This window comes from Python bivittatus, unplaced genomic scaffold (genome assembly GCF_059951505.1).
Source record: "Python bivittatus isolate LINGU-HERP-01145 unplaced genomic scaffold, Pbiv_v1 ctg000570_np1212, whole genome shotgun sequence".
Lineage (NCBI taxonomy): Eukaryota > Metazoa > Chordata > Lepidosauria > Squamata > Pythonidae > Python > Python bivittatus.
This window is the reverse complement of record NW_028277097.1, coordinates 7,208,063-7,232,205: the sequence shown is the minus strand read 5'-3', so window position 1 is coordinate 7,232,205 and position 24,143 is coordinate 7,208,063. Positions and strand designations below refer to the sequence as shown.

Here is a 24,143-nt window from a genome sequence, read left to right as displayed (position 1 = left end):
CAGAACTTTCTGCAAACTTTATAGGAAATTTTGACATACTTCTAACGTACAGACACTCTTGGGATCATGATGGTAGGGAGCTAAAAAGACATTTCACTGTTAGTAGTAAGGCTAGCTACATTCTTTGGTGCTTCTGGTTTTGTTTTAGAAAACAAGTCAAGGCGGCCTTACTTTCATTTACATTTGCTGCCCTCTCATCTAATGAACACACAGTAAGCAGCCCACTAACATTGAAAGCTTGCACACACTAAATCCTCATGTGCTTCTTTGCAGAATTGTGACATAATTCAAGATGCAATCCTGGCTGAAAAAGTGACTCATTCGTGAAGCAGAGTATCTTTATGGCTGTTAAGGAGAGGGACATGGCCAAAATGTATAAGTGTGCATGTGCGTCAAGTCCTGACAATGAGAACTATTAAACAATGAAACTGTTTGGCTCCTGGAGTTGTGGGTGCTCCATTGCTGGAGGTTTTCAAGTCAAGACTGGACAATCATTTGTCTGAAATGATATGAGGACTCCTGGTTGGACTAGAAGACCTCCAAGGTCCCTTCCAACCCTATGATTCTACGATCCTAAATCAGGTTTTTGACTCCAGGTAGTCCCTGGACTAATACCTGCAGTTTTCTTGGCATGGTTTTTCGGAAGTGGTTTGCCATTGCCTCCTTCCTAGGGTTGAGGGGAAGGGACTGGCCCAAGGTCACCCAGCTGGCTTTGTGCCTAAGGACTAGAACTCAGTCTCCTGGTTTCTAGCCTGGTGCCTTAACCACTAGACCAAACTAGCCAAAATATGACATTGTTAACCTTTCAGTGTATCAGTTAAAGAGCTAGCTCACCTGATCTCTCAGTTCTACAACCAAGTAGCCATCACTTTTGTTTTTAATTCACTTAAGAGGATTCAAATAGAGTCCAGATTCTTGTTGTCGCTGCTGCATTATTTAGATCTCAGAGGAACCTTAGAAGATATTACCCCCTTTAATTTCTTATCACAGCCTTTGTCTTAATAGGAAGATGGTCTACCAATTGTGTTTCAGGTACAAAGCATTTTGTTCCCATCTTTCCTTGTCAACTACAATATGTGTAGGCCTTGCCAGTGTGTTTTCTCCCCACTGAAACTTCTGGATCAATTGAACCATTAGGAAAAATAATCCCACTGATTTTTTCTCTGTATAAATTTCCAGTTGGTCTCTGCTGCCCCATCTCCTGCCATTATTGAACTCTTTCTTATTTTTATTCCATGGTTGCCCAGTTGAATATAAGCCACCAACAGCCATTGCAAAAGCCTTATCATCCTTACTCCATACATATCTGGAAACAGACAATATTCCTGCCTCCTTTTTTTAAAAAAAAAAACAAGTTTCTGGTTCAGGATATGCTGTAGGTATAACCATAATGTTAGCTATGGATAGCCAGTGCAGACATCTACTGTAGCAGCAGTTCAGACTTTTCTAAACAACCTTGCCCACTACCAATGCACTACTATGGGCTATCAAAGGAGGGTGGAATACTGTTCATGGCCAATCAAGTTTGCCTACCCATTATAATGTCCAATGGGGATTGATGGCTCCATGGGCTTCCACGCTGATGCCAGCATAGAAGGTGAAGAAACTTTTCTATTAAAGAGCCATATTACTACCTAGACACTACTTAGATACTTAATGGGGAAAAGAACAGAATCAACAACGAAGCACTCAACAGGGGTACCCCCATTTTCCTCTGTTTGGTTATTTTGAATTGTTAATCCATAAACCATACAAAATGTCAAGTTATATACCAACTCACTGGAGAAATAGCACCATCCATTGGAATACCAATGTTGCTTACATTCTAAAGGAGTCAAAAGCCCCAATTTCATTAAATGGTTCTATTTATATGAGTTCATCTGATCAGTAAACTGAACTCAGTCCGTGAGGCGTTCTTCCATATGCAGGTGAAGAAAACATTTAATCAAGCATTTCCTCTAAAGACAAGTGCCAATTTGAAATGAAGTTACATTTAATTGCCAGAACATCTGAGGAATACTTTTTACAGTGTAACACAGTCCATAAGTTTCTGTATTTTCAGTCTGAGACAAACACATACATGGATAGCTTTGCATTACAGGAATGTGCAACAGAGTATTATACAGAGCTGAATGGATCACTATAGACTTGGTATTTTCTAGTAAGCAGATCACCATGTTGCATTCACCTAAACATTTAAACATGGATACTATTTCAAGTTTATATTGGTAAATGCTGTACTGGAGAGACACCTGGTTCTTACAATAGCTTTGCCCAACTTATTAATACACTTGTTTAAATGGTGAATTATCAGCCTGCCAGTAATTCTAGCCATATCGTAACTTACTGGGCAAGAATGCCATTTTTTTCAGACTAGTTGTTCAAAGTACAATTGCTTTCCAGTTTAAAACTGATCTTAAAACCCACTTATCCACTTTTGTATCTATCCTTTTCTCAGCACTGATTCCATAGCACAGAAACTTGCCGGAGGCCAATCCGTAACAAAACATGTTCTAGGAAACAGTACTTTGATATCTTGGACAAGATACCATCAAGGGTGTTTCAGCTGGCATAATTTAGAGCTAGCAACTGCATTTTTAGAACTCACCAGTTAGGAGTCACATAATATTCGCCCATTTTATAATTCAAATATTCTTTCACCTTGACATTTGGGTGGGCAGTAAATAGAGTGCTAGAAAGTTGTTTTTTTTTTAATGGCAATAATATTGTTAGGAAAAGTCTACAATAGCACTTGACTATTTTATGTTCTTGGCAACTCAGTGCTGCTGACATCATGATCTTCCCTTGTGCAGAAGTGAGTACAAATTTGTGTAGCTTTGTCCATAAAGAACCATTAATTTCTCTTTCATTTTTCACTTTTAGTGCTTTTAAGCATTTATGAAAAGTGAAAGTGAGGGACTAGGAGACACCATAGAGTGCTTGTTTTCTTCAATCCACATGGGCAGAAAATTACCACCAGTTCCAGTTAGGTCTCAAGCAAATTGCTTCCTTGGCTTAAGAAGTTCCAAGGTCTTACTTGGAATCCAAAGTAAGCTATCCAAAGGTTGAAGAATGAGGCAGATAATGCAGACTGAAGACAGTAAGATCAGTGTCCAGTTGTTCCTTATATCCTTTTGACACAACAATCCAGTTATAGTTTTGCCAATAGCACCCACTTCTGGTTAAGAGAAACGAGAGTGCCTGGGAGCATCTCAGAGCTGCCTTCCACAACACTTGTCCTCTATTTGCATTGGTGGGCTGTGGGAAACAATTTTTTTAAAAAGTCAGGTGATTACTTGGATGTATATACAAGTATTTCTTTAAAAAAAAACTGTGAAGTACTTTAGGTTGGTGTTGACCATATAATACCCGTGAATGCCTGGGTAAGCCACTGCATCCCAATTTTGCATCCCAAAATGACACTTGCAGCGCTCCGTAATTAAATAAGACCTAGAAGTCTTGTGAAGTTGACAAATCTCATAAGAATAAACAAAATCTCATAATTTTTCAAATGAGAACACTGAAATTTAGAAATCTTACATAACAGAACTATATTCTCACAAAACCACACAAGATTTTAGCTATTTTTAATTGTTTCAATTTAAGGAGGATGCCACTGCTGCCAGTCAAAAGCCCGTGTTGGTATATGGGGCCTGAAAAGGTTGCTGACTGTTCAGTTGAATTCTGATGGGTTTTTCAGAAGCTAGCTTAAGTAGGATTACCTCTACATTAAGCATCACTCACCAACCTAATTTATGCAAATGGATTTCCAAAAGGATCATTACAAGGAGTGGAAGACAACTGCTGTTGTTGAGCTGTGATCTGGAAAAAAGGGAAGAGAAAAAGAAAACTTCCACCATGATTTGAAGATATTTCCAACTTTTTCCCAAGTCAAAGGTACGTGAGCACTACCGTATCTTCTAGAACTTATTTGGCATACAAAGGCAAAACTAAAAGCTGTAATTTTGTAGGAGCTAATGTTATAACCATATACTTCTCAAGGGAAAGCTGAGCACGGGGATATCAGTTCTAATCACATTTTATGAAATCTAGAGTGCGGATTCTTTACAGAGATGGAATACAAGCAACACAGTCCAGCTTAGCCATTTCTACACCTTGAAAAACTGCAGGACATGGAGGACTTCAGAATATCTGCCACAGCAGCTTAGTCCTGCCAATGAATGCTGCTCAGACCAGAATTTGTCCAGCCTACTGGGTCATTTGGTTGAGTGTCAGTGCAATCTGCCCACATCTAGCCCACTTGAATACATACTTATTAGCTGTAAATCAAAGGTAGCTTGAGAATTATTCATATATCTAAAACTATCGTTTTAGGAAAAAAGAACCAAGAAGCCTTTCCTGAACCATAAGTATTTAAATGTTTCATTAAAACTATCTGTAGCTTTTTCCAGCACTATCAGCCTGTCAGATGTTAACCAAAGGTGTGAGTTAGCTACAGAGTTTGTCCTACAAGACTAGCTACACAGAGAAATATTACATTTGATTATGTAACTAAATTTGACTTGAACAATGTGGTGGGCCAACATCTGGGTAACTCTTAGAGTCTCTTAGGCAATGAAAGGAACCTCCTCTCTCTATAGAGGGTCTCCCTTGTGAATTAGAACCTTTTCTGAAACTAAGAAGAATATCCACAGATAAAATTCTTTCCACTTCACAGGGAATCCCCATGCATAGAGGACAATAGGACAACTAATGGGGAGGAGCTCACACGCTCATCACTGTTCCTGCTCCTCACACCTAGAGGCCACACATTGCTAGATGAATCAACAGCTTTGCCATTCAGTTTAACTGCTTATAGGAGCTCACGTTCTTTCAACTTGAGAGAAAGCACTGGATCATAGCTAACCGTAACATAAATTTGTTGGGTTTTCAAACAACACTCTAAGCTAGGCCAAAGTGGATTTTGTGGTTTAACATTTTATGGCAATCCAGCCATTGTCTTAATATTTTGTGTGAGCTGAACCATTGAGTTAAGCCTATTTAACAGTCTGTTTATTTGAGCACAAAGTTTCTATGTTCACATAACATGCTTTTTTCGTAGCCCACAGTTAAGCCATGGTGTCAGTCACTGCGTGTGAAGTGGAGTCCAGATACTTACTAAACCTTGTGAGGGAGCAGCAAAAGGATCCATCTTGAAAGGATTTTCAAAGCGGTCTTCAGCAGGCTTGGAAATAACGGACCCAACATTTTGCCTCAGAACAGGCTTTGGAGGCCCTATGTTGAACAAAGGCACACTTTAAAAAAATATCAAATTGCATTTTAAGAGGTTCACCAAGAAGGTCATTACATAGCAAAGAAATACATGTTTGGCATCAAACATCCACTCTACAGGAAACAGCACCCAAACCTGATTGTCCAATGAGGATACCTCCACAAGGACCTTGCATAATGTATGTGTTTGTGCATACTCCACGTCAAGACTAACTAAGCAACCTACACAACACACTGTACACCCATGTTCCCCAGATTTCATGCAACCAACACAAGTCAGTATCAGGGACCCAGGTGTTTTCTTTCTTTTTTTAATTTCAAGGTAGTCCAGACAGGAAACCAAAACCATGAGTACTAACACTACTTTATTGTAAGGTTACAGTAACAGAATCTTGCAAGTCTGAAAGCCCCTCCCTACTCCCCGGCTCTACTTTCCAGAGAACTAGGGAGAGTCCCTTCTGAGACGCTTTCTCCACCCCCATTCCTTCTATGGGCTGAGATATTTCTTGTCTGACCATTGCCCTAGCTGCAGCTCTTCCTCCTGTCTCCCAAGGTTATTCTCACAGCCCATTACAATGAGTCTACAGCTTTCATTTTGACTTCCCTACACTGGCTTATTAGCATAAGCTTTTGAGAACATTTCTGACTTTCTCCACCCCCCTCTTCTCTACATACCAGGATGCTTCCACTTTTACTTGTGGAAAACCTTCAGCTTTTTTTTCCAGACAAAAGCACTTTAACAGCCACTGTTGCATCTAGATGGCACACCTTTTGTAGCTCTACACCCAACTTCCTAAAAGTCAAGGGGAAAAGTCCCAGGCAGATTCAGAACTCGATCCCAAGGGCAGCTTTCTTTAGCAAACCAGGAACTCTAGAAGCACCCTGAAGAAAAGAAGGTGCTTTTGTGGATACAGAAGAGAGACTTGCCTCAGGAAAGCAACAATGCCAGCTTCTTAGTTTAACAGGTCTCTTGGTGTCAATTCAAAGCTTTTATTATTATTGTTATATCTCATTTGTCGTCAACCCAAGACAGCATATACTGCACCCTTCCTCAGCCTGGGACCATCCACATTTGCAGCCATCAACTCCCACAATTCTCAGCAGCGGCTGGGGAATTATGAGTGTGTGTGTATGTGTGTGTGTGTGTGTGTGTATGTATGTATATATATGTATGTATGTATGTGTGTGTGTGTGTGTGTGTGTGTGTATATGAACTCCGCATATCTGGCACTGTCTAGTTGGAGAATACTGGTATACAGAGTTCTAGTGCTCTCCACTGAGGCACTGACGACCCCCAGACCTGTTTTCAAAAATAAAGTCAGCTGCATTACATACCACATACCGCACTTTTTGTATCAGCCACTTAGCTATGATATAAGAGAAAAAGCTTATCCAAGGCCACTCAATAAATCAGCTAGCTTCCAAGTTATCACAGTCAGTCACATCTTGAGGAACCTCTATTTTGTTACCTGGTTGTTGCTGCTCTGCTCTCCTCGCAGGCACAGCAGGTGGTTTCGTCAGTTGGAAATCTTTGAACATCTCTTTTACATCTTTTATCTCTTTGTCACCCAGAGGATCCAAAGCAGTAAAGGCATCACTTTCTTTTTTTACACCACACTCCTTTTGTGGTGCAGTTCTAGGAGGCAACTGAGGAGGAGAGCTAGTAGATGACATGGAGGACAACATAGATGGAGGGTGAGATGCTAGAGGAGGTGGAAACATGTTGACATGGAAAGGGTTCCCACTGGTAGGAGGCTGTGCCCAGGCATTGGATGGAGAAACACACACAGACTGACTCCAGAGATCAGGAGCTGGAGCCTGGCCTGGAGCTGCCAATGATGCTGGCTGGCTCCAATTAGGTGCTTGTTGAGGAGCACCAAAACCAAGAGGTGGTGAAAAGCTCACTGGCTGAGCACTCAGAGCAGTTCCAGGAAAGACTGGGGGTGGCTGACTGAAGACTGCAGACTGGGGACCCCATGCTGGTGTTGGGGATGCTGATGTAGGCAGGCCACCTGGGGAAGAATGAAATGACTCATGATTGGGCAATTCTAAACACATTATCAATATGATTTCATAAAAGTTGACCATATTCTTCCCTTTAGATCCATGTTAGTTTTCCTTTAGCCTGTACCTCCTCTATCTGCAAGAAGGCTTTGTTGACAGATTTTGTTGGAATGTATTAACCTGTATTAACCTGTTTTCTAAAAGTCTGGTGACTCTTGAGTAAAGGGTAGCTTTGTTGTGTGGTCTTAACATTCTGAAAATCCAAGTACAGAATATGCGGTATCATTTTAATAGTCACGTTTTGAATGGCAAAGAATAATGAGTACAAAGACAAGATCCGATGTCCTGCAGATCCTGATAATGCATAGCACCCACTTCTATCCTAAACGAGGTTAAATAAGCTCAGAGCAGCTCCGGTATTATTGTACATAAGAGATACAAATATTTTACTTTAATTCTTTGGGAAAAAAAGATTAAGTTGGGCCAAAGTAATTTTCTCTTGCCAATGTTGTAATAAGAGTCAATAACCATCTCAGGCAACGGGCACCATCACATGATTTTCCATGTGTCAAAATGTTTACCAAACTAAAAATGAAAGAGATACAAAATCTCATGAGATCTTATGTCACATAAGATTAAAAAATAATAACAGTGGTTAATTTTGAAGGTCAGTAGATATCATCTAGTGGTATTTGTGGCACTCATGATTACCATTTTGCCACTCCCATAGATCAGAGTTTCCTATACTGTATCATTAACATACACAAAGATCGATCTACTTTAGAAATGTAATTCTTGGGAGAAAATCCCTCAGTGCTATATTTCTTCCTTCTCTCCAATCAGTGTTCTTCCCAAGGAGCCTGAGTTGCTTAAAATCTGTCCCCGAGATCCTGCTTCAGATCAGCCTTCTCACTAACAGTATTCGTTAACCTGTTCCCACCTCAAGATGATCACTGAACTAACCAGTCCCTTATTTTCATTTTTTAAAGATCACAGGCAAGGTTATGAGTTCAATTCATACAACATACTAGGCTGACATGTAGCTAGATTCATTTCTCAGTCTTTACCAACCTAGTCCAGATATGGGAGCTGCTGCAGAAGGGTTGGTTTTGAAGAGGTCTAGTGGACTGGTTTGTACACCAGAAGGCTGCCCTGTCAGAATACCTGTTGCAGAATATCCAGCAGCAAAGATATCAGGACCAAACAAGTCGTTGGCTGTGTTCTAGAAAGAAACCAGAAGGTGCCTTCGTTAGAAAGACTGGTTTTTTGCATAGAAAGTCTTGTTTTATTTGGGGTTAAGTGACTTCAATCCTGTTTTATGCCACCGCCAGCCCCAATTTGCTCAGCAATATTGTGACATCCCAGCAGCAAAACCAAGCTAGAAATTTAAGATGTGAGTGACCAACTCCCAGACAGATGACTTCAGTTCATATTAAACAGGGCGGCATGCTTCTGAAGCATCAGGTTAGAGATGTAGAAATTAATACAAGCCTGCTCCCCTTTAATAGCGTAAAGTCTTTTCTAAACATCAGGAGAAAAAAAAAAGACTTTGCAATGTTTACAGTTGTAGCATTTCGTGGCCTGCAGAGCCTGTGTGTGCAACTTCCTGTAAATGATGATAGAACATCAACTGCCAAGAACATTTTATTGCAAAATACAATCTTGCATTGTTTTGACATGCGCTCTCTCTAATGCAGAAGAATTGGACAGCTCACAAATTTAATAAGCAGCCTCAAAAGGTGACATCTGGGAAATTTAATTCCTGAAATTTGTATACAACCTCAAAAGCATATTTTTTATATATTCTTAAGAAGTGAACACTATTAGAATTAGTTCAACACTAGCATTCATGCCATTGCATGCCTGATACCAGAACGGTCAAACCAGTTTCCAATAAAATGAGCATTAAACAGTGTGAGGTAGTAATCAGAGCATTGGGACTAGGATTGGGGAAACTCTGGTCCGCTCTCAACCATAGAAACTCACTGGGCAAGTCGGTCTCTCTAAGCCCAACCTATCTCTCAGGTAGTTGTTGCAGGGAAAAATTGGTGGTCTACTGCCTTCAGCATTTATAGGAAAGATGGTATCCACATTTAATAAAGAAATAAACCTCTTAATGAGGAAAACTCCTTAATTTCACAACACACTGACAGACTCAACCAGAGTTTTAACTGGGAAACTGTTAGTACTTTAGATCAAGCCATATCCAAAAATGCTAGGGAATTCCTGGAAGCTTGGCATTCAGGCACATCAATCATCACTAGACACAGAGATAAACCACATTTACATACAATTCAAAACAGAGAATAAAAAACCTAAGAAGGAAACGAAAAGACTAGAACATGTCTCCTCCAGCAGCGAACCCTCAGATAAGCAGGGATCAAGACCAGACATATAATCAGGCAGAAAACAATACTCAAATCAAGGAACCACCAAGGAGGAAACTACAGGTCCACCAAAACTGGCAGGGCAAGCTACCATATATAAACAGCAAGCCTCACACTCACACACTGATGTTACCTAGTTGGTAATGAAACGTCTACAAGCAAACAACCAAGCTCAGACAGCACCAAGAGCTCCACAGTTCAACCTCAAGTTACATATTCATACATTCTCTTCTGTTGGAAATAAACTCAGCAGCACCTTTGGCCAACTTAAGTTGGCTTATCAGTTGCATAGCAAGGCATGTTTAGTCTGCCCATTAGAAGCCTAATGGTGAGAGACTTGGCCAATATGACTTTTTTCTGGGAGACAAACTGTGAAACTCTGTATCTCAGAACTTCAGTAGGCTGTATGTTACAACATTTTGTTATAGGGCAAAATTTTTTTTGCTCCAGCAAGATTTTGCTTTATTGGACTGATAGCCCAGTACAATGGATAAGCCTTTTCATCATGCAGTAGTTAATGCTGGAACCTACATGTTTAAGGTAGGCTTTTAATTGGGGATATGCCCTGAACACTGTATTTAGTTTGGCTGACTGATCTGGCTCTAGGTCCAAAGTCTAAAGCATAATCTGTGCGTCCCATTCATTAGAATGGGAAAACAGCTAACTTCAGTCCATCCATCAATCTTTCTAAATAAATAAATAAAGTATGGGATAAGTTTGCAGACATAGCTGTCCCTTCTACAAAGATCAATTATACTTAATTCCAGGCAGGTACATCTGAAATTATATAGGGTTTAAGCAAATATCCAGATTCGCGGAAGGTCGTTCTGCATCTCCTTGACTCCACTCTGCATCTCCTCTTTCCCAGTCCAGCATATTGCAGATTCACATGAGCTAACAATGTTTAAAATCACTCTCTTGTAAACAGGTTTTCATTTAGTTTAATCTTGATGTTATTGTCTCTTATCACTGCTTTTATCTGGCAGTTGCTGGTACAATGAGGTTCATCAGCATTTTTTTTGCAGAATGCAAATTTCTGCAGCCTCAACTGTACTCTGATCATCTTAATCCCATCCAATCCGCGCGCGTGTGTGTGTGTGTGTGCCTCACAGAGCTGCAAAATCAGTCTAAAGCAGCCTGAATTGATGGTATTCAGCCAAATCTAATGCACACGCTTAGTTTTAATTACCTGCCCTGCAGATACGTGCTTTTTAATGCTACACTCCTGAAAAAACTCTTTCAGTTCAAGCATATAGTTGAGTTGGTTCTCATTAGCACTGAACTGCTGGCGTCTCTTCTTACAGCACTAATTAAGACAAGGTGTTGCTTTCAGAAGGGTTACACTGGGCTAATTTCAGTTTATATGGGAAAACCAAGGATTGTTTATTTCTTGATCTCACTTCCAAACTTCTGAGGTCTACTATGCTTGGCTGATCCTCCAATTCCAGATACGGGTACGTGAACTACACAAAGAAAACATTTTGCTTTTTCCAAACCAATATGCTCAATGCATGCATTACTAGTTTAAGCGTCTTACTTACCCAAGATACAAATATATGGCAGCATTAGGAGAAAGAAAGCGAGATTAAGAAAGAATGACTACAGAGAAAATTAAGTTCACAGTGGCTGCGGCGTTTCTAGAGTGAAGGCAAATGCCTCTCTTGCTAGCAGAGCTTTCATGAGGAGAGGAAAAGAATTTCTTTCACCTACTCCAAATAGAAAACATGCATGTTACCACTTTGCACATGCCCCAACGTTCACCTGAACAGTCCTCCTTCCTCTTCCTGGCTTTGTACTTTGTGGAGGTGGACTAATTGTGATGGAATCTTGTGGCATTGACTGAAGGTTGCTATCAGAGTCTAGCCGCAGCCCATTTTGCACAGGCGTTCCTTTGGTGGAGCTTTCTGTAAAGACACTCAAGGGGGATTTGGCCACGAAACCATTCTGTTCTCTCTCCGGGACCCCGTCGGATGTCTTCACCACTAAATGTGCTGATTTACTTTCGAGCAGCCATTGGCTGGCCAGCATTTCCTGCTTGCTAGTCCGGTTGGAAATCTGATCAAACTCTTTCCCAAAGTAGTCTACGTCCCCATTCACACCACTGTTCTCCATCTTCTGACTGGAAGGTTTTAAAGAAGAATCAAGGGAGGGGGGTGCCAATTGGTCAGGTTGCGTGAAAGGGTCATCACTGAAAGGGTCAGGACTGGGGATGGGAAAGAAGCTCAGGTGTGCAGAAAAAGCGTTTTCAGGCAAGAAAGGCGGCTGTCGCTTTGGCAATGGCAGGGAAGGCGAGATGTCGTTCAAGAAAAGGTCCTCCCCTTTGAGAGAAGTTGGAGGGGCCTCAATTTCAGAGTTTAAATCCACTAACAGGATCTCTTTATCCTCCTCCTATTAGGTTTGGGAAAGAAGACAGATTAGCACGTGCAAGTAGTCTCATGAGCTATTGATTAAAAAAATGATAAGCAAGCAGATTTGAAATGAATTTTTTTTAGAAATTGCGGGTCTATGACAGAGATGCATTTTGCTGTTGTTTTTTTTAAACTGTCACCCTACTGTGAAATTATTGAACCAGCTGTTCACTCTTGGTTGGGATTTATAACAGCCTGGACAATATATCAAACTAATCAGGCTGGGAACATGCATGCACTGGTACCTTGCCTCTTGTTTTATTTATTCCTTTCTTTATCAAATTTATATAGCCACCCATCTCACAAAAAGTGACTCTGGGCAGCGTACAGCAATTAAAATAATAAATATATAAAAACAGTCACGATATCAACAATTCTGATAATTCTTTAACCATGGTTTCTGGTTTTTCTATGGCTTACGCATGTTGTTTGAACATCAGAGTAGGTATCATTTATAGTTAGCATGAACCAGAATCTAAACAACCATTAGCTGAATTTTAAATTCTCATTCATTCTAACAAGAAATGATGACTCCTCCAAATTCAGACACTGCACAAAGCCACACAAAAAAAGCCACAGTTTACAACAAGGAGACATGAGTTTAGATAGCTGAGTGCATTTTCACATTAACCAACTGGATTGGCTTAGTGTGTTGTGCAAACATGCCTATTGACGACCAGGATCATCCATACCTGATTATGAAACAGTGGTAGAAGGAGGAGGCTATACAGGCGTTTACTGAAACAGCTCTGAATATGCATTGTTGCCAGTATTACAATGACTTGCTCATACCAATGTTTGATCAAGTGCTTTCCAAACCTATCTAATTAGCAAACCAAGTGCCTTAAGGCAATTTATTCAAGTAAACTTTGCTAAAGCTTTCCATACTTCTTCCTCCAAGGTTCCTTCTTTATGCTCATTTATTATATTCTTCTGGAGTACAATGTGCTTCTGCACATATCACTAAAGTTACTGTTGTTCATCAAGCCAGCCAAAGCTATGAAAAGATACTTTACGGAAACTCAGTTTGGCCCATTTATGCTAGGTATTTTTGTTAGATATTCAGATCAGTCCTTCTTCTAAGCTATAATCATCATTCTGGCATTTATCAATAGTACAATCTGCAGTTTGTTCAAGGTGCCTCCATCAAGATCCTTTGAAGGAAGGACTGACTATATAGGATGACTTGATCATCCAGGAATGATGGGAGGAACCTTCAAGAGGATTTGTCAAAAATTCTGCAGCCAAACTTCTTTCAAAATTCTACTGATTTTGAAAGCAGGAATTATTTACTACTCACTGTGGGACTGTTGAGGTCAGGAGGAGTAGACATGTCTCCAAATAGATCCATCTGGTCAACACCCTTTAAATGCAAAGTTTGCAAGAGTTAGGATTCCATACTTCAATCTATAAGTCACTCAAGTCCAAACAAAGTAGGCACAGGAATGCTGGAAAAAAACAAGCTGTTGTTGCATTGAGCTATATGAGACAAACTAGCTATATTATTTCAGCCAAAGTTTGCAGCAATAATGCAACCCATTCTGGTTTAACCACCACTCACGAGCTTATTAACCTGCTCTTCAGGTTAGAAACTTCTACATACCAGCTTTATTTTGCCAACTTGATCAGCAGTTGCTTCATCATTACCATTCTGGAAGAAAGCAAAATTAAGTCAGGTTTAAGAAATCCATTGCTATGCTCTCTGGTACATAACTAGCCCATTAAGACACTTCTTTCTTACCTCAGTTTTACTGGCCTCTTCATTCTGAAATAGAAGAAAAAACTTGCATCAAGAATATTCATGAAAAGTTGCTTTAGACCAGTGTTTCTCAAACTTGGCAACTTTAAGACGTGCAGAGTTCAATTCCCAGAATCCCCCAGCCAGCCATGCTGGCTGGGGAATCCTGGGAGTTGAAGTCCACACGTCTTAAAGTTGCCAAGTTTGAGAAACACTGCTTTAGACCATATCAGACTTAAGTCAATCCAGCTGTTACTGTCCTGTCTGACTGACAGCAGCTCTCCAACATTTTCTGCGAAGAGCAGATCTTCAGTGGTGTTTTAAGTTCAGTATTATAATGCTGGCATTGGTTTTATATTAGCTGATGATTTTTATCGTTTGCTTAAACAATGCTTAGGTATAAGTGCATATCCAATATAATACTAGCACTCTTATCTTCAACTCTGTTTTTAAAATTAAAGGTTAACTCTGAGCATCTTGTGTGCTTTCTAACAAGCTATAGATCTAGGGATGGAGAAAGAGGCAGTCTGGGGCTTTCCAATCAGCCTCACAAATTACCCCCTTCCCCCCAAACTAGCAGCAATATTGGCCTACCAGTCCAGAGTGCAATAGTTCTGCATTCTTTAAAAAAGGAAAGCATTTTCTGAAGTGTAAATGGCAGACTTCTGAATCAATCAGATGCTGCTTTGTGGCTGTGCAGCCAATGAGAGTGTTGGAAGAGTTATAGCTTCTTCCCTCCCTTGCCACTACTGTGTTGATTACATGTGCACCAAAGCCACTGTTGTCAAGTGAAGCACCATGTCCACGCCACCAATTAAGAGCAAAGCCCCACAGTATGTTTGCACAGGCAGTGCGCTCAGACTTTTATCAAAGCAAAGGGCCCCTTTGAAGATTCTACAGAGCCCTATAATTTAGTTAGAAGTTCAAGATGTAGCAAACAGCTAGGAATCAACTGCCTTTTCTTGCTTTATATCCAAGGACAGTGTAGCCTGAAATCTGTTGAATCTACCATGAAGCAGCATTACCTTCTTCTTATCGTCCTCTTCTTTTTTCTTTATATTATAGATTACTTGGAAGAGATCCTTCAGATCTACAACTAGAGGTTCAGCCTAAGAAACAGTCAAGTGGGAAGCATTTTTTTAAAAAAGCAGATAATTCAAGTGCTTGAATTACAAGTACTTTACAGGGCAATTAAACAGTTTCAAGAAATGTAAACAATCGTGCTAAGCACCATTCGAGGAGAAATGATTACTCCAGGCCTGCAGAACTAAGAGGAATTGTGAAGTATCCCAGTTACTGATCAACTCTGCAGTTCTCTAAGAACATCTTTCTGGAAGGTCTAAGGCAGTGTTTCTCAATCTTGGCAACTTTAAGATGTGTGGATTTCAACTCCCAGAATGCCCCAGCAAGGCACACATCTTAAAAGTTGTCAAGGTTGAGAAACACTGGTCTAAGGAATAGGAGGCCGAGCATAATTCTGAGCCAGAATGAAGCATAGCTCGTTTTCAAGTGTTGCTCCATTATGCAGCTCATATACACTCTGAATGTAATAGACAGGATTACAGACTACTATTAATAGAGCAATCCAGTAGGAATCTTCTTAGCAATGATTGTCCAAACAGTATGTTTATGGATACAGCACATTCAGGGAGAATCTGCAGCTGAACTGAGTCAGGGAAGTTACTTTAAACCAGAGATGAACAATCTGTTTTGGCTGGAGGAGGTGTCACGTTTCCCTTCGTTGTCTGGGCTGGTGGCAGCAAGGGACAATAGCTTCTAACTTTATCTAACTCCCTTTCTGAACTACACAATCTCAGCATCCTAAGATAACCTGTATTATTTTTGTGCTGTTTCCCATTACTGTTGCACTATTATCCTATTACCTGTTGTGCAGTTTTTATGGCAAAGAACTGGTGCTGCCCTTCTCCCCCACACACATAGCCAAAGGCCCGGTTGTCCGTCACATCTCGAGCAATAAAGGAGATTTTGTTGACTGGATGCTCATGTTCAATAACCTGGAATCAGATCATGTAACACAGAAATAACCTTGAATAGCAAAATCCTTTGACAAAGTAATCCAAACTCAAGACCAGCAATTTGACAAGTTTGCACATCACTCTTAATTGTTTCAAGGAGGTTTCTAATCAGGAATGCTGCCACTCTTGTTCATCTCCAATGGCTTTAAAACAATTTTTACTCCGGTAGATAAAACACTATAAGTAGATTCACATATCACTGTTTAATCTTGGTTGATTGACTAAACCAGTGTTTCTGAACCTTGCCAACTTTAAGATGCGTGGACTTCGACTCCCAGATTTCTGGGAGTTGAAGTCTATGCATCTTAAAGTTGCTAAGGTTGAGAATCACTGGACTAAACCATACCTGGTTGGGTTTATACATTACACTAAGCAAAAAATCAAACCAACTGCATTATAGTTTAACATATAGTTTGAATCTACCAGTACAAAGAACTAGAAAACTAAATTCTCCTGAATAAGTCATATATGCATACATTAATCATAGAAACAGAAACCCTAGATATAGTTATTTATATTACAAGAGAAGTGTTACATTCCAGTTTAGAACAAGGAATATAGACAAGAAGTCAGATATTGATCGAAGATGTCATGTCAGTTGCTTATTTTTTGACCTAACAAGAGTAGACCCTCAACATTAATTTCTCATTTGCTGTTTACAAATCATAGCTAACCCAGCTTTACATAGTGATTCATAAACTGTAGCAAGAGTTAGCAGGCAAGTAATTTTTTAGTTAAGCATAGGATATATTTAACCCAGGTACATAATCAACTTCTCTAGTCTAACATGGCTGCTTCATTTTATTGTTTAGGCACAATATTTGGGAGTATTATAGATTTAGGGTGAAACTAGCATTTCCTTGTTTCAGTAGCAGGTGGATCTCTAAATAGAATCAGACTCCCCTGTTGTAGACAGATTGACTCCAGAACTCACCCCAGTCTTTTCATCTATGATTTTGATTCCAGCAAGAGAGATGTTCACCCATATTTTCTGCTTGTGCTGTCCTTGGGAGCGGGCTGCAACTGCCATTCCCTATTAATTGAAAGCCAGCATGAATACTATATGAATCGATTAAATAGATAATAAAAAATAAATGTTTCATTATTCAAATCAGGCAACTTCACTTTGTGTTCTTTTCTTAAAAGACCATGTAAAATCTATTTTAGAGCCTTTTTTGTGCTTCCATCCAAAGAAAAATACAGCCACAGGGTTACAAGCTGCTTGCCTCAGTTGTGAATGGATCTAATGCATCCCTTGATTTTTGCAGTCCTACCGAATCAGGATGCAGTATAATGAACTGTCCCTTCTCAACATATGGATATCTATCAACACTGTTTGTATTATATTAGCAAATACACAAGTCCTGAACCTTACTTCCCCTGCCCCAGTTAGTAAAGCTTTCTGATGGAAATTATGAAGAAGAGTGACTCTCCAATAAGGAAGCTAAATACAATTTATATGAACCTCAGGATACTCATTGTTCTAGCAATGCTTCGATCTTACTTTTTTCCTCTGGTGCAAATTCTAGATACTTTTCTCTTCTTCCAACTCTTGTTTTATAAAACCTCACAAACATGACGTTTGGCCCATCTCCAAACTAAGTCTGTGTCAGCATGCAATAATGAATTACTCCAAAAACTCTGGTAAATCCAGATTTGCAAGCACATCCTGTCCAGTATTAGCAATCTTATCACCCTCAATGCCCAAGATGTTCTTCTTGGATAGAAAGCCATATCTATACATCTGATATGCCTTAAACTTGCAGGAGATGACTCAAACCTACCTTTAATTTCATCATTGAATCCTGGCTCATTTTGTCTCCCCTTGCTTCTGGAACATCATCAATACCGATCAGTTTGGCCTTGTACTTTACCCCATCACCTTGAAATCTGGCCAAAAGGAATTCCTCTGTCTTTTCCAGTCCTGAAAAGCCAGTTTAACTCATGTAAGTCCATCTGCACTCTTGCTGTGGCTACAGATAACAGAGTACAGTATGCATTTTATAACAGCCAGTGCCCCACATCTATGTATTTAATAAATACTTTAGTATTAATGTAATGTAATTAATGTATTTAATAAATACACCCAGTCTTCTACTGGATGCAATGAGCATATATTCAGCATATAGCAATTCTTTCGTCTTGCACTAGCCATAAATATACTTGAGCTATAACTGTGTATAGAGGAGCATGAAGGGTCAATTCTCTGAACAGACAGTTACACATACATAAAAGTTGAAAAAGCCAAGATTGGCTGCCCACTTTACAAACTCAAACAATTCTGCTATGTATGGCAAGACCATAAGATGGCAGTCTAATGCAAGATTCCAATTAGTTTGCTTCTGATTCAGAATAATTTAAAATAAAAAGGACAGAGGGATACTCAAGAAACTGTAATATTAAACCTTATGTATGTTTTTGGACCCTATAAAATATATTAAAGATTCACAAGCTTCAGGGTCAAGATTTGCTGCTACTGGACCACTGACCCCACCAAATCTGTTCATTTTACTATTGTATTTTCCAAAGCACATTTTCCCCTGTTTCTTGCATCAGTTTGCAAAGGCTTAAAATATATTTGGCATGAACTTTGTTGTAATTTTCACACGTTCCCCAACTATAAGCATCTCCTGCAAACAATTCCTCCTACTATCTGCCTTCCCAGTTGCTATTTACCCCTAGATAGATTCGTCCATTTTATTCATTAGAGAAGTACATCCAAACTGGACAATTCCAAGCCCAAATGATGAGTACAATCTGATTTAAACTGTACCGAAACACGGTTTAAAAGGTCCTCTTTCCTATTTTGATCTGCACCAGGCTTCCACAAGTTTCCACAAGTCTTTTCCAGACTGTTTCAGAAATGATCTGCCTTCTGATTCACTGTTATACCTTACCTTTCTTTTTCTCTTTTTTGGAAGGCTGTGGTTTGAGTGGCGTTTGCTGCTGGACAGTTTGCTGCTGATTGTTGACACTGGCTGTTTCTGCTTCACTTGACATGGTGAGAGGCCAGCTTCAACTCCAAAGACAAAGACTGTGCTTAATAATAAAACTGGTATCCAGTTCCTGATCGTCAGAGGACAAGCATACCACTTTGACCTTCAGAAGAGAAAATGGATATACCGATTTATCTCAGTGTGTGTTCCATTCAAGCAGGGAGGAGAAACTCAAAGTAGATGTGTGCTTTTTAATGATCTCCATTTGGGAGCAAACGTTTGATCTGGTAAACCTCCATTCTCTCTCTCTCTCTCTCTCTCTCTCTCTCATTAAAAGTCAACAGAAAAATTAACCAGGTTTGGTCCAAAGGTAGATGGGGCCATATACTATAATGTATGAGATGACTTAGGTCTCTTCCATTGTCCTTCAATTTTTTTAAAGCCCAACACATTTACAATAGTACTGAACTCTTTCAACCCCAGAGGCCTCCTTTCAGCACATCCTAGTCATACAGGCATTCTAGGAAGCACCAGGGAAGAGGCCTCCAACCTGCAAAAACTCAGTCCTGTTTTAAGTATGGCAGGATTTTGAGCAGACTATCTTAGAAACCTTGTCTGTTCCAAAAAGTACAGCTCATCTGTCCCCTACAATTAGTTCCTTCTGAAAAAAAGGACAAAAGTTAACTGGACTTCTTTCCAACCAGCATCAATCATGCCATGGATCCACCAGCGGTTAAAATCCACATTCACTCTCCACAAGCTCTGTGGCAGAGTTTTTTGATCCCTGTTCAAAGTTGAACATGGAGCTCAAGAAATGGAAACTTATAATGTATAAATATGAACCTTTATATTAGAATAGAATATTTGTCCATTCTGCCTCAGTCTGACACCGATCCTTCAAATTCTAGGTCTTATTAAATAAGACATTGAATTCTAGATTTTTTGCATGGAAAGCATGTGCTTTACAACTGTACTATAGTAAAGGTAATTTGTCTTTTGAGTTGAGCTTGATGGTGACTTCATGGAACATCAAAGCAGTTGTCTTCACAACAGGATATAATTGATTTGCCACTGCCTTTTTTTCATTGTATGTTTTTTCTGTTTTTTGGGGGGGTTGCCATTGTATTTTTATGGGGGAGGGATTGCCATTGTATTTTTTTTTTCTGGTTCCAATATTGCCTACAGCCTCAGTATTCTGATAGCCTTCCATTCAAGTACAGATAAGGAACAACCCTGCTTAGCTTCCAATCCCAGACAAGGTCAGATATCTCCATAATAATTACAATAGTGTTGAAAGGCTTTCTATCTTGTAATTCCCTGACAGTGACAATCAAAAACCAAAAGGATCTTGATGTAGCTCAGTTACAAATTTCTTGATAAACTATGTAGAGATAACTCCTGGATGTTAGAATGGTTCTTACATTGATAAAATTAAAGTTTAATGGACTTAATCCAATTTGGATTTAAGCAGGTCCTGATAGTACTGGAAATAAACATACAACTTAGTTTCCTGTCTCCAAAGGGTTGCCCTACTCTCTAAATTCATCATTTTAAGATTCAATCAAAAGATTTCTGAACACTCCTTTTTCCTGGCTGAAATACACATTTAGAGATACGTCCTGCTCCTGTTTATTCCATCTGTCCCTGCTTTATCGTGAGCAGCTAAAATGAATAATTATCTTGTCTAATCTCTTGAATACTGTCTTCCCTTGGAAAAAAGTTGCCTGTCTCTCTTCCTCATTCTTAGATACTTTCAGTATTATGAGTTTACTCCGATGTTGCAAAGAGGCCAATGGCACTATTTTATGCTTGTGTGTGTGTGTGTGTGTATCTATATAGATACACACACTTTAAACCTTTCTGCTGAAGATTTTAATTAACTTCATTTGGCTGCGCATGTATATTCCAGTTGCTGGTTTTAATTTATAAACTTCATATTTGAATTGTAACATTACGATGCTGCAAATTACCCTGGGATAGCTTTGTTTAGAAAGGCAGCATATAGTAGTTTAAAAATAATAACAATAATAATAAATCTCCCATCATTCTTCAGCCTCTGTGGTTCCCCTTGCTTCTTGATCTGAAAAATCTCTTTCAGAGAAAGTGTTTCATTACGATACCTTCCTTTGGGATAAACTGAAGCGTAAGTTGCAAACAGCTGCTGAGATAATGACTAGACAGTCTTATACATACATACACCCATCATGACTAAGAAAAGTGCCAGAGTCCTACCTCATCTGGTAAAAATTTGTTGAAATATTTTAATTGCTTTTCCATCAATCTGAAGAGGAATAATAAAAATAAATAAAGCCTTTTTGGCATGGCACTAAGCAAACTGAATCAGAACTTCTAGAGCCGTTGACATAGTCCCATATTCCACGTGGCTCTGAATGGAGTTGGCTTGCGTAGAAAGGAGAAATGGGCTATAGATGGAGCCAAGGGTCCACCATTCAGTTTATTTTAGGGCCTCCATAGCAACTCATCAATCAAATCAAAACATTACATGGTATTAACGTTTTGGCTGCAGCCTGCTAGACATTGTGAATTTCAACTCTCATCACCCCCATCAATGTGGCAATGGACAAAAGATTGTGGGAGCTGTAGACCAAACTGCAGAGGACCAAGGTAATTTTAGACCTAGACTGAATGATCTCACAGAAATCTCCTTCGCAGAGCATACACTATGTTGTTTTAGAAAAAATATAGTTGTACATTAAAAAATTTTTTAATCATCTGGGCGGACTAATATTTTCTGTGTCTGTGAAAGTAGCTGTAGCAAGCAGTATCAACTCAGTGGCTCCTGCCACGCCCTTATCAGCTTAGGTCAGTGTTTCTCAATCTCGGCAACTTTAAGATATATGGACTTCAACTCCCAGAATTCCCCAGCTAGCATGCTGGCTGAGGAATTCTGGGAATTGAAGTCCACACATTTTGAAGTTGCCAAGGTTGAGAAATGCTGGCTCAGGTGTTGATTTTCAATGCCAGATTAGGTGATTGCTGCCTGATCCTTATCATTCTCTATATAGTCATATGGGATCCAGAACTTTTGCCCTAAGAAGTAGCCACAGCTGAACCACTGAATCCAAAACCATGGGGGGCATCAGCCTGCCCATGCCTACCACCTTTGGGATTCCACTAATTTTTCTACTTTTATAAGGAGATTAAAATAGTCAGTTGCAGAATAATCTATTTATTCCTACCAAACCAGTCTTCTACAACCTGCTGCTTTCAAGATGATAACCCACATTATTGCCAAAAAGCGTGAGTCATATAGGTTAAACCTGGCTCTCCAGAACATGAACTTTGTTAGGTTAAGTGATGCTTTCAACTCAAGGCACTTCACCCAAATAGAGAAGTAGATCATATTGTATAGTCCAAGGAAATCTACATCATTTCCAAACTAAAATGGTCATCTGTACACTGATTGTGCCACAGCAGTTGCTGGACCAAAAGTCTTTCCCTTGACAAACATCTTGAAATAATATAATATAAGGCCTGTTGAATATGTTGAATGGATTACAATCTCAGGAATTGTATAGCCTCAGAACCTGGAAGGTTACTGCAACAAGCTATGCGATATTATGACGCCCTCAACCCAGCCTGTTGAAAGTATTTGTTAAAGTCTTAGAAGTGCCAAATATTCTTACTGGAGCTGCTTTTCCTCAGTCAAATTTGGAAAGTCTACTCGAGATAAAGTTGGATTTCAAAGAATTTAGGATGGGGGTACAATTGTCATAGCCTCTGGAGTTTTTGAACATCTTATATAATAGTCTCTGAAAGCTATGGTACTGTATCCTGCCTCATTCAGGGAAGTTTCCCATCGGTCACAACTATGAAGTTGTGATAGATGCCGTTATATTTTAAGTAACTCATTTCCATTTCTTCATTTCTCTTGGAACACTGACCTGAATGACAACCAAGAAAATTATGAAAAAACATCAAGTCCTGCATCTTAAGAATCTGAGAGTTTCCTATCTCCCTCAAAGTTTTGTTATGCAGTATTTTGCTGAATGCTGGAAATAAAATATTCAGAGGTTCAAGCTGAATTCCTGGTGACTACAAGGGCATGTCCATGTAATTTTCTTGGCAGCAATATGGAAACATCATTACCTTCTTCCAGCATGTTTGTTCATCTTCTCAGTCTAGTACCAATAGAAGAAAATATATGTAGCTCAGGATTGAATGGTGGAGTCCTTGGGGTTCTCTGAGGTTGGTTGTTTTCTTGCAGACGTTTCATTACCTGGCTAGGTAACATCTTCAGTGCTACCTAGCTGGGTAATGAAACATCTGCAAGAAAACAACCAACCTCAGAGAACCCCAAGGACTCCACAATCTCAGTCTAGTGTACAGCTCTGAGATTTCCTTGTGATTTCCTGTTTCCTTATTGACTCTGTATAGGGAGCTGGGGAGATTACCTTGGAGAAGGCAACCAGAAGCCATTTGGAGAACAACAGGCACAGGGGGACAGGAAAGTATTAGAAAGACTCAGACTGCCTTCCCCAATTTCCTGGGACATAAGAGGGAGGTAAGGGAAAACACAGGCAGACTTGCAAGATTCTGTTATTATAGTCCAGTGTTCCTCAATCCTGGCTGTCTTATGCTGGCTGGGGAATTCTGGGAGTTGAGGTCCACACAGTTTAAAGCAGCCAAGGTTAAGAAACACCGCTATACCCTATCTCAATAAAGTCTAGTCCTAGTCTTCCTGTGGAGGTAGTTTCCTGATCTGGTCTACCTCATAAGGCTGAGCCCATGCTTAGCTTTTTCAGTTTTGCCCAAGGTCAGCTATATGCTGTTACCTTCCATATTCCAGTCCTTCTCATGAGAAAGATTCATTTCATTATTTCTACTGAATAAGGCAGCATTAAGCCCTAGTAAATTAAAGCATGTATTAGAGGGAGTTCATGCATCTATTTTCCAGAAAACAGTCTTTGGTTTAAAAGGCCACTGATAACTAATGTAAAGATAAAGAGAAGGAGAATACAGGCTTTGCAAATGTTTATGATCAATTAGTATCTGGTCAGCATCCTGCAGAGGAATGAGCACCAGTCACAGTCTTCCCATTAAATCATATTTTATTTAGTTACCGCAAAATTTGTGTTGTTTGCAGATTTGTGTCCTCTTGTTTAGAGATATACAAGTATTTGTCCTCCTGGCTTATCTGTGTGTCCCCCATCGTGCTTTAGTAAGAAACAGAAATGTATTTGCAAGAGAACCCCCACTCAACCCAAGACTGAACCATGTTTTCTTCCCTGCTTGTAATTTATCTCTCAGCTGAAACTCCTGGAATGCTGACCCGGGTTTTTGGAGTACAAAGGTTGCAGCCTTAACAAGTTAATATTTTAGCCCCTGTGATTCCTTTGATCCTTCCATGCTGTTCAGCTAAGGAAGACTTTTGCTCCTGA

At 39.6% G+C, this 24,143-nt stretch overlaps 1 protein-coding gene across 5 annotated transcripts in view; it reads right to left on the bottom strand.

Annotated features, from left to right (window-relative positions):
- Positions 1 to 1,864: 1,864 nt before the first annotated feature.
- DAB2 (DAB adaptor protein 2) overlaps positions 1,865 to 24,143 on the bottom strand; it is a 43,095-nt gene continuing 20,816 nt past the window's right edge. For 2 of the 5 annotated variants that reach the window (XM_007441328.3, XM_007441327.3), the window contains exons 2-15: positions 18,703 to 18,904; positions 17,590 to 17,729; positions 16,740 to 16,838; positions 15,653 to 15,784; positions 14,795 to 14,878; positions 13,773 to 13,796; positions 13,635 to 13,682; positions 13,332 to 13,394; positions 11,385 to 12,011; positions 8,308 to 8,458; positions 6,702 to 7,244; positions 5,120 to 5,235; positions 3,749 to 3,822; positions 1,867 to 3,258 (exon numbers count right to left, since the gene is read on the bottom strand). In XM_007441328.3, the coding sequence (XP_007441390.1) occupies positions 3,754 to 3,822; positions 5,120 to 5,235; positions 6,702 to 7,244; positions 8,308 to 8,458; positions 11,385 to 12,011; positions 13,332 to 13,394; positions 13,635 to 13,682; positions 13,773 to 13,796; positions 14,795 to 14,878; positions 15,653 to 15,784; positions 16,740 to 16,838; positions 17,590 to 17,729; positions 18,703 to 18,805 (2,199 nt within the window). In that variant the 5' untranslated portion in view covers positions 18,806 to 18,904 and the 3' untranslated portion in view covers positions 1,867 to 3,258; positions 3,749 to 3,753. Of the gene's footprint in view, positions 3,259 to 3,744; positions 3,823 to 5,119; positions 5,236 to 6,701; positions 7,245 to 8,307; positions 8,459 to 11,384; positions 12,012 to 13,331; positions 13,395 to 13,634; positions 13,683 to 13,772; positions 13,797 to 14,794; positions 14,879 to 15,652; positions 15,785 to 16,739; positions 16,839 to 17,589; positions 17,779 to 18,702; positions 18,905 to 24,143 lie in introns of those variants that run through there. The other 3 variants (XM_015890461.3, XM_025175091.2, XM_088152771.1) reach the window with 3 other exon arrangements.